Below are 11,049 nucleotides of genomic sequence, written 5' to 3' on the forward strand. Positions count from 1 at the left end.
TGGGAGGGAGGGGGGCAGAAGTGGGTGGGTTGTGCGAACCACTTCCTCTTGGTACGCTCGGTCTTCGGAATAATCGGATACTCGTGCGTGCCGCGTCGCGCAGAGAGGATGTGCACCGTTGTGAAAAAGAAAAGAGTTCCCTTTACGCTCGAATGACACTTTTTTTCACACACGAACTGTGTCGAAACCCGTTCCCGCGCGCACGCGGTGCACGAACGGCAGCTCCGAACTTTGACGCAGTTTTTTTGCGCCGCCGTTCAATTTTATGCAAGCCATAAATTTCGACAAACTGTAAGAAATTGTCGCCCTGATAATCGCATTCATTATAACTAGTGGCGATCGTCGCTGGTTAACCAGTGTTTCAAGAATGCAAAATAGTTGGAACGTCGGAAAAAATGTTTTTTTACTCCCTTCCCTCGATGTTAAAAATATAACACGGTATAAATATAGAGATTATTAATTTTATTATTTCTCTCAATCTTGAAATATCCTGGAATTAAACTTGAAATCTTGAAATATCCTTGAATTTAAGTTCGCACACGATCCCAAAATATGTGATACTCGCAATTGAAAGTTGCGCGCTGATAGCCGAGAATTACTTTGCCACACATATTTGTGAATCGTAAAATCATGCCGAGTGCCGAGCGCCACACGGTGAGCTCCGGCGTAGAGGCGATATGCAACGCCGCGGGTGCACCGTCCTGGGTGCAAGCTATATGTCCTGCGTGATAAAGAGAGGAAAAAGGAAACGCGCGGAGACCGGGGTCTGACAAAGGAGCAGCCCGGCAGGAGCCTGAGGAGAGTGGAAAGGACGAGGCGGCAAGAGGGCAGAAAAGCGAGGAAGGAGGCTCTTAGGCAAAGTTCTCTCTGCGGCGACCGGGGACCCGGTCGTGCGTTCGTCGTTTTCTCGGATATTCGATATCCCTCGTGCGTGTATCCTCGAATATACTGTGTCCCGCGCGGCGCTCGGCAGCGCGCAACAAACAAAGACGTCGGTCCTCTCCACTTCCGATGAGGCATTCGCGCGCGCATCGTCTCGCGTATACGCGGGACGAAATTCTATATCTTATCCCGCAGGACACCGGTATCGGCCTACACACGATTGTTATAGAAATTGATCGACGACACCAGCGGCGTGCCCGATTCGCAAACTTTCCGGTCATTAATTAGCGTTAACAGCCCGCCTATTTTCACCGCGTGCACAAGGATTTAGGTGGAGCGAGAGACCGCGGGGTCTTTCATTATCACATCTCGTAGGGAATGCAAATTCGTCTTTGCGGTGTCAAGAGATCGGGAATTCCCGGAGGTTGCCTCCTTCGTGCGCCTTGAAAAGCGCGCGCGCGTGGGTTAAGGGATCCGCGCGGTTATTAAAGGTCGAATTCCCTCCCGCTTCCAAATTGTGCCTGGAAGGATGATAAATGCGCGTCTGACTGACAGTCGCCTGACCTACGGTTTAATGCCCGCATTAGCGACTATTATTCGAAATGGGAATGCAATAAAAGTCGCGTGGGACATAATTCAATTCGAGATCGAAGAGTCTCTTTTAATTAAACGGATGCGCAACAAAAAAAAATATGATTGCCGGAAACGTGCGTGTTTTATACATGACCGATCGCGTATACATCCTATCGAAATATACATACATTATTATTCAGCGCCCCCACGTGACGTACTCGCGTCGATCAAATCCTCAACTGTGGTGGTTCTATCATATTATGCAAACCGCATAATTAGCGGCAATAAAATTTCTTTATCGCGTCGTTCCGCCTGAATTCCGGTAATCGTTTCATTCTTGTTAAACCATTACGACATAGTTGTTACAACTGTCATTAATATACATCGCAAGGTATCAATGACAGTTTAAATGGCAGTTTAACAAGCGTGTTGTAACGATCCTATTGATCCTTGTTGTGTGATCAGTGTTCTACGGCACTTTGTAAAATGTCCGAGCCACCCGAGAGAGACAATTTCAACAGTTTTCTCGCAAGAGCGGCCAACGGAAAGAAAATTTTATCTCAAGAATCCCGGAGGGAAGTTCGGCGAAGAGAGGAGAGAGAGAGAGAAAGACCTCCGGTCGGTAAGTCCGGAGGGTAATCCGCGCACACATGGCAGACAAAATAAATAGAAAACGAGAAAAACCGCTCATTTCAGGCAATGCGCCATAAACATCTGCTAGACGGGGGCAACACGTCGAAACCGGCAGCGGCTCTCAAACAAATTCGTGCCGGCAGCAGTCGATGGCTTCTCTCCTTCCGTCTCCGTCTCTCTTAATCTCTCGATTTTTCGATCTCTCTCTCTCTCTCTCCCTCTCGTCGCCGCGTGCGACCGGCGCTTCCTCTTCGACCTGCCTATCGTGTTCCTCTCTTTCTCTATCTTTCTCGCTTGTTCCCGCGGGTCGAGTGTCGATCGAGTTTCGAGCATGAGAACGGAAAGGCCCGGTGTGGGTCGGCAGCTGCTTCGGGGACCAACAAAGGCATCAACCACCACCACCATCATCATCACCACCGACACCGGCGCGCAGCAGCGGCACCGGCAGTACCGGGGCACCACCATCACCACTACGCCGCCGCCGCCGCCGCCGCCGTCGTCGCCGCCACACCACGCCACCCTGGGCCTGGCCATCGCTCCGCCGAGCAATTTCTCGTTTTTTCTTCCGAGGGACTTCCATTCTCGAAATGTGCCGCGGCGTTGCGCGCGTTCGGTCGAATCTTTTTGTGCGAGATACGAGAAGAGAGCCGAGGCCTGCGGTGAAAAAAAGAATTTCAGGCCGCCGCCGCTGCGCCTTCTCTCGAAATCGGTCGCGTAGGTATATATGCACGATGATCCTGAAAACTGTTCTCGAAAGCCCAAACGCAATTTTCTGTCACGCTATACGTCTGACTCTGACTAATAAAGTGCAATAAAAGTGACTGGCTAACAACTCGAGAATTGTCTCGTTATTCCCCTCTATTAGTCGCAATTAAAGGTTACATTCTCTTCGAAATTTAGCGAGCCCTATAGGTAACTTTAATTTTCAGCGTGCCATCATCTTATTCTAAATAATCTAGATCCAGTCTAGAACAATATTAAAAGACTTTAAGTTACAATCGATCAGCTAATTAATCGAGAACCGTATAAGATTAATTTTCGCGCAGCGAGGGCGAGGCAAATTTTCAAATGAGCAAGATTCATCTTTGACGAGAAGAAGCAGGTCGGCAGGTACGCAAGGTTCGGCGGAGAAAGCGCGGGAAGTTTCGACATCTTCGCCCGCAAATTGAACTGGAAAGAACGAAGCGACGAGAGGACAAGACGGACAGACGAACGCCGACCGACACGGCGTTCCCGTAAATAAAGCCATGAGAAAGAGAGAGAGAGGGGACCGGATTTCGTACAGTCGGGGCCACGTAACAAAATATCGGCGCGTCCATGCGGCCGAAAAACACGGGCGTAATAATATTCGCGTAACCCGGGCCCTTTCTCCCGAACGCCGAAGTTTCTGCTTTCACGGCCGGAAACGCTTCATTTTGCCATCATTTCTGCGGCCAGCCTGGGATCGGTGGGGCTTTTGAAAATGACCGCGATGCACACCGGGGTGCGTCGAAGTCTGTATGAATACATTTCTATGCGCGCATGCACAGAGCGATTCTCCCCCCTACCCCTCCCTCCGGAAAGAAGCAGCGCTAAAATAGTGAGCATTAATTTCTATTAAACGATGACATAATTCAGATTAAATCCTTCCCCCTCCCCCCGCCCCCGAACGTCGATCGACTGACACAGTGGCCGCCACGTTCTTGCCGTGTAAAAATAAGTTGATTGAAGAAATCGGAACGCAGCACTTGTCGGCGCACTCTTCATTAATGCAAACGAGCCCTGATGCGTTCTCGGCCGTTAGTCGCGCGATTATCTAGAAAACATAAGAAAGTTTTCCCTTTTCTCTCGGTAATTAGCATGTCCAGTGAAGACGGCGATGCGAAAAAAGGAGCAAAGGGAAGCCCGGAGAAGTTCGTGGCGTACATCTGCCGGCCAAATGTCAGGTAGTTCGAGGGAAGCCTGAGGTTTCCGTTTTATTAAACATTGTAACAATCTTATCTCGCATTAGTCATTCATTCAACGTTATCGTGCTATCGCTATGCGTATAAAAACGTATACAAAACAAAAAAAACAAAATCTGTCTGAATACATGTACTACGTGTATACGAGCAAGATGAATCAGGCAAAGACATCGACCTAAATTCCATCTAAAATAGAAAATGAAAACGGTAACTCCACACGTACGTCACTAGACAAATATTTTCTCTAAAATACATTTCCGCTGATAAGATTGCGATGTTTCACGAAAAAAGAGAGAGTAGATCCTAGTCGGAGCACGTGAGGTCAAATTTCAATTGTATGTGTATGTGTGAGAGAAAGAGAGAGAGACATTACCGTACGTAACCGGTGTACCTTACTGAGGAGAGACTGTTCTCGGGTCTATACGTCCACGGGCGAGTCGTAAAAACCGTACGAAGGATTCCCCGTTTCTCTCCTTCCGCGCCGCCGTGCCGCGTCTCCTTCCTCCATCTGCTTTTCACGAGGACGCGTTAACGACGGACGCGGATCCCATTAACACGATTTCATCGGTGACACAAATCTTTCCGTTTCTGTGGAAAATCCTAGCACCGGCGCGGCGTGGCGCAGATCGCGCGCGAGAGACCGCGGACCACGCGGCACGTGCTCGCGAACAATACGCGCGGAGGCCACGCCTCCCATCTCTCTCTCTCTCTCTCTTTCTTTTTCCCTCGTTTTATGTTTGAATTTCCACGGGGCTTTGTGAAAGAGGAACGTTATGCACACACCGCGTGTATGTACGCCGCGCGCGCATTTTTCGGTAACTTTTATCGCTCAGCTTTTACGATTGTCAAACGTATATACGTCTCTCCATTCGTAGTCCGAAATTTAGAACGACTACGGAAATGAGCTCAAGATTACGTATACGATTAAAAGCGACCCGTGCATGAGAAATGTTATGCATGAGAAAATATGAATTTACAAATAAGAGTTTTACAGTACATAAAAAGGCACTACAAAGATTTAACCTTTTTAAAGGGTAATATTCTTACATGAATTTTCTGAAAGTCTCAAGATGAAGAATACAGTAACGATAAGCTAGAAAAGCAAGTACACATGTAATAAGTACAATTTAATTTTAAAAGTCACGAAGTTTACCCCCAATCGAAAACAACAATTGAAAAATAAGACGTGCAAAAGTACTGGAATTAAAGAAAAAGGGGAGTTAGTGGACGATTCTACGTCAGGATAGCACACGATCGCTCCTTGCGCTCTCACAATTCCTGGAAGCTGCAATTACATATTTTTCCCTTTTTTTTTCATTCCCCTCGTGAATCAAGTTCCCTCTCGAAGTCACGCGGTGCACAAGCTAACGACCTGGATAACCGGCCGTGATATTTCCAAAGTAACGTCATCGTTGGCCACGATGCGACGCGAGGCTACGAGTCTGGCGACAGAGGCACTCATTACAACTTCCGGTCCAGCGGAGAGCCGCGAGCGAGCGAACAAGATAGATGTATATAATCGAGAGAAAGAGAGAGAAAGAGAGAACAGCCAATCGCTAGGGACAGAGACCCGAGAGAGATAATGCGAGAGCGAGGAGAAAGAGAAGGGAGGCGAGGAGAAGAGAGGCGAACGGCGAACGAAAATGATCAACAAATAGCCACATCCTCACGATAGAACGGCGTATCAAACTCATTAGACGTCATCGTCACGAATCGCGTTTCGCGGCGTGGCGACGTCGAAACGAGCGCGAAACCGGCCGGAATAGAGTCGACGGACCGCTCGGCCACGCGAGCACTCGGGAACTCTCGCGTTACGGAACGGCTGCACAATGATTCATGCCAGGTATGTCAAACTGGTTTCGCGCCCGGCCGAGGGAATCACGGCTCTATCTACGGGACGCAAATGCATCTCGTATTGGAGAAACCAGGCCAGGATACGCGCGCAAATCGCGTAATCTCGACTCGCGGCGCCGTTCGACGGAATTAGTTCGTATAGAATCTTTAGCGAAATCTTGAGAAGATTATTAATATATCGTACTCGTTCAAGATTCGCATATGTAAAAAAAAAAAAAGAAAAAAAACCACGGCAATTCGAGTCGGCGTGCAATCGTGAGCCACAGTTCTCATTCACGAGAGCCGATCAATGGTCGGTGCCGCGCCGGACGCGCGGCGCGAGCGCGTCACGGGTGAAAACACGATATACGATTTACGCTTCGTGCCCGCGCGAAAACGCCGCGGGTCGTGACGTCGCGCACGAGGAGCCCAGAGAATTGGCGACGAGGTTTCAAATCGAATCAAATGGCCCGAAAAATCTGGACTCCGTTTACCGAAATCCGGATAACCGCGTTCATTTTCGAACGAAGGAAAGGGGGAAAAGGAGGGAAAAAGGGGAGGGGGGAACAGTTCTCACGCGATAAAACGGTCGATTAAAAAAAGCACGCGCGCGCGCGGGACCCCGAGAGGGGGGCAGCGGAAGGGAGGAACGAGCACGTACGCTACCGCGGCTCTCGACTACTCTCGAGGCGAGGTGCGGAATTTCAAGCACGGGGCAACGTCGTAGCGCGGGCCCGAGCGAGCGTCGTCGAGCCAGAACGTTATGTCGCACGGGCAGTATTATATCAGCTGCGGTCGTGACGATGACCGCGAAGCCGTACGGCTTCCTTCCTGGCTCTCCGCTCCGACGCGACGCGACGCGACGCAACGGGAAACGGTTGTATCCGATTGCCCCGGCGGGTATCGTTCGGTTCATTCTTCAAATTCTACGATCGATCGACTGACACGGATTGTCATCTCTCGCGCGGACTCACCCGTCGCGTCGGCCGGTTCGCAAAACTTGGCGCGCGCGATATAGATATGTATGCACACATACACGGCGTACACGAATGCATGCACGGACGGACGGGGATCGTGGTGTACGTACGTCGGTTCTACGAACGGTATTGATCGCCGCCGATTATTCAGCGGCGCACAATCGCCGCTGACAGACGTTAAGATTTAAATGGCAAGGCCACGTGCCGCACCGTTGTTTGAATTTCTAAACATTCCGCGAGACGCGCACGAACTTGCGACGCGCAACGTCGTCGCTCGACAACGGGGGCGCTTCCTCGTCCCCCTCTTCCCGTACTCCCCCACCCCACCTGGTTCCGATCGAGTGGGATTAATCGCTCAATAACGAGGAAGGTGTTATCATTTACGCGCCGCTCGATTAGAGATAAAACGAACGTGCGTTTCTATTAACGATATATAACCTCCTTTCGGCACGGTAAATGATGTACGATACTTCCCGGGTTTTCGACATTGTGTAAACACGATGATCATGCGTTACGTGTATCGTAAACACACACGGCTATGAAGGTTAATGAGACTCCGAAACAAATAGCTCTAAAGCGATAAAAGCTTATCGAAAATCTCAGATGCTCGACATTTCGGAAAGATTTATTTAAAATCATGCAACGAGCCGTGGAGCGTTTCCTAATCGACGATAACGGGATACGATATCGTCTCTTTATTATTATCTAATTCGGAATTAACGTCGGGCGATCCGGTGCATTTCCGGCGCTGGGAAACGCAACCACGTATTTCGGGCATTCTGCTCGGGAAGCAACGTGGCGGAACAAAAAGGCGGGCAGGGGAGGGGAACCCCCGTCGTCGGCACGGATAAAAGAAGCGCGGCGAGACGAATTAGCCGTTTCGCAGAACGGTGACCGGTCTCCTTCAAGGTTGAGACCGAGGAGAGAGAGTCATCGGTCTCGAGCGTGCAAATGCAGAATATAACGCGCCTTTATTTATGAGTCGAGCGAGCGACCGACCGAGCGAGCGAGCGCGCGCGCGCGTGCGAGCGGACGGGCGCGACGTATCGCGCGTCGCATCGTATCGTATGTGCGATAGAAATCGTAAACACCATTTTTTCCGCCGCGGTCGTTGAGAACGGGGAGGGAAAAGAAAGAGACAAAAAGCACGGAGTCGCCGTAACGACCGCGACCTACGACAGGTTCGGTTCGGGGGGGGGGGGAGAAGGGGTTGGCGAGGAGGGAGGAGAGGGGGAGAGTTGCCGGATCTCCCGCCCGGTCCACGACGCACGCGCGCGCGCGCGCGAAACGAAATTCGCGTACGTAAATTGGTTTAATTGCTCTATCGTGGCCGGTATCAAGTTTCCCGCGGCGTGCGTCGCGTTTACCGCCGTGCCAATGAACTGTCAGTGGTGCTATAATCGCGCGCGACTCCACCAACCGGAACGTACAAAAGGATGGGGATGAGAGAAAGAGAGAGGAGAAAAAGAAGAGAGAGAAGTAACGTCGCGACGCGATTTTTTAGCAAAAGTACCAAAGGGACCTCGAGTCGTTCCAGTGGCGGCGGTGATCTTTCTCTCCATCGTTGTCGTTTAACCGCCGAGAAAAGGCAATTACGACGACCAATAAACTCCAACGTCTATCTCTCGAGCAAACTTTTTTTTTCCCCCAAGGATCGCAATTTTGCCCGTTTTATCTGTCTATCCCGCGAATCTCGATTCTCGACTTAAACGACCGTGAGTCTTGCGGCCGCGCCAAAGTTGATAAGTCCAAGGTTGATAAGCGCGCGGCGAGGAAACACCGGACGAAAAAAAAAACAAAAGGCGCGGAGAGACGTAAAATTACAAGCGGATGGTTAACCACAGGCACACACTTACCCTGTCGACCGACGATCTCCGCCACGTGTTCGCTGCTGGGCACCGGCACGCACTCGGTCATGTTCTGGCTCTTCTTGGAACGCGCCTCCTCGAAGACGGTCGGCGCGGTCTGCAGCGGATCCCGATCGTTGGCGGTGCCGTTGCCGTTGCCGTCGGTCGAGCCCTCCGTCGGGATGCCGATCATCGACAGCTCGAAGGCGAGCTGAAGGGTGCGATGATCCTCGAAGATGACGGCACCGCCGCTGCTCGTACCGCGGTCCATCTCGCTGAACAAACTCGTTGGCATTTCGGTCGACTACAAATTCTCGTATCGTGCGACACCGGACAAGACGTTAGACGACGATGGTGCTGATGATGGGGATGATGATGATGATGATGATGCTCGTTGAAAACTGCACTTATAGTCCGCGCTATGTTGTTCACTGTGTGTATTCACGTCGTCTCGCCTTTTATCGAACAAACGGGCGAAATGGTTCCTTGACGATGATGACGGTGACAAACTTTCCACCGGTTCACGGTCGAGCGTGGTATGACTTGGCGTCGCGACGCTACGACTTTATACGAACGCGTAAAAAAACTCGCGGAGATTCGACGCACCGCGCGTAGGTAATGATGATGACGTCGTCGGCTCGGTTTTCGAATGAATCGTTACCTCTTCCGCTCGCAAAAGCGTATCTCAGTCCCAGTCCCCTCTCGTGGAGCGGTGAACGTGGGCCGCGAACGTCGGACGCGGAGTGCGATAGTGGAGTCAGTCGCACGTTCCTCTTCGCGCCGGCCGTGTCTTTATGTCGTGCGTACCGTACCGCGCGCACCGGCAAACGAAAATGGCCTTCCCGATATCCCCCACTGCTCTGTCTTCCCGCCGCCGAACGCGTGTGTGGTTTGTGCGGTTCGTGTTCGAAGAGCGGTTTCCGTACAGCCGCACCAGAGCTCTCCCACGTTTTACTCGTACAGTCGCTTGGTTCTTCGTTCGTCGACCGATTCTTTCGTTCGTTCGTTTCTCCACCTCCACTTCCTCCTCTTCACCGTCGCGATCTGTTTCTCTCTCTCTCTCCCCGACTACCGGACGTAACGACGATTCGTGTCGCGCGTTGCTCGGCTGCCTTGTCACCGGCCGACTGACTGACTCGCGGCCGAGTCCGAGAGGTCGATCCGTCGCGCGAGACCGAAACACTGTAAAAACGGATGCAAGGGGCGCGCGCGCGTTCCTCGTCCGCTTCTCCGTTTCCGCTCTCCCTTCTTTCTCTTTCTCCAAGTAAATCCTCTCCGCCTCGCTCCCTCGGCTCTCTTCTCAACACTCTCGTTCTCGCCTCTCTTCACCGCGATCTTTCCTTTCGAAGGCAGGCGCGTGCAACTACCCTCTCGCTCGTGTTACCACTGCGACTGACTGCGACGTACTGCGACTGCGACTGTCGAAGCCGGCGCGCCGCCATGTGCCGGACGCCGGCTATGCGCGCGGCCGATTGGCCGGCCGGGTCACGTGGTACGCGCCACCCCTCCCCACCATCGAGCGCGGCGCATAGGCGCTAGCGCACCTACCGGCGCGGCGGAGCGGCACACCGCGCCGCAATGTAACGCAACGTAATATAACGTGAGGGAGCGAGCGAGCGAGCGAGCCAACGACCGAGCGAACGAACGAACGTTGCGTTCGTTCCTCGGCTTCTTCGGCGCTACGGATGCGTGCACTCCCGTCCTCGATTGTATGTTTTGTACGCCACGCAACCCCCTCCGTTCGTGCATCCTCGCTCGAACCTTCGTGAAGTTTCCCCGTGGAAACCGCCACCGTTCGTCCCTCCACGCCGAACGGCCCGCGCGTTCTCTACCGATTTCCCGGACGCGGGCGAATCCCGGAATCTCGTAGGGTTGACCGGAAAAACCGTGGAAGCCCGTGTCTTTGGCTTATCGCTTGGCGCGTCGACGTTGGGGGTGCGAATCCCCCGCAGCTATATCTCCAACTCGAGAAAACAGAACGCTGCGCCAAACGATTTGTTGTAGACATACATACATAATCGCGATCGCGAATCTTCCATCCGATTTCGTACTTAATTTTATCGCAAAACGCGTCAACACGGATGGATACGATCGAGCGTTCCTCTCTCTCTAACGTACGGCGAGTCAAGATCTGGCGAAATAAACGTCCACGGGGCAATATATGATTTTCCTCGCGAATGTCGAACGGGTCAAAGTGCACCGACCTAGGTGGATCGTATAACGCTCTTTCTTCTCTTCTCTCTCTCTCTCTCTCCTCCCTGGCCGACAACGGGCTACGCGCACGATCCGTGTGCACGAGGTGCACACCGACATTTTTCCGCGCGGTTTATCTCATCCCGTTTTTAACGGGGAGATAAACGC

At 52.0% G+C, this 11,049-nt stretch overlaps 1 protein-coding gene across 1 annotated transcript in view; it reads right to left on the minus strand.

Moving 5' to 3' along the window:
* Positions 1 to 10,092, minus strand: part of LOC105450431 (RNA-binding protein MEX3B) — a 35,224-nt gene extending 25,132 nt beyond the window's left edge. The window contains exon 1 of the mRNA XM_011690266.1: positions 8,698 to 10,092. Coding sequence (XP_011688568.1) covers positions 8,698 to 8,983 — 286 coding nt within the window. The 5' untranslated portion in view covers positions 8,984 to 10,092. The remainder of the gene's footprint in view (positions 1 to 8,697) is intronic.
* Positions 10,093 to 11,049: the final 957 nt, after the last annotated feature.

Source organism: Wasmannia auropunctata, unplaced genomic scaffold (assembly GCF_000956235.1).
Source record: "Wasmannia auropunctata unplaced genomic scaffold, wasmannia.A_1.0 LD336061.1, whole genome shotgun sequence".
NCBI lineage: Eukaryota > Metazoa > Arthropoda > Insecta > Hymenoptera > Formicidae > Wasmannia > Wasmannia auropunctata.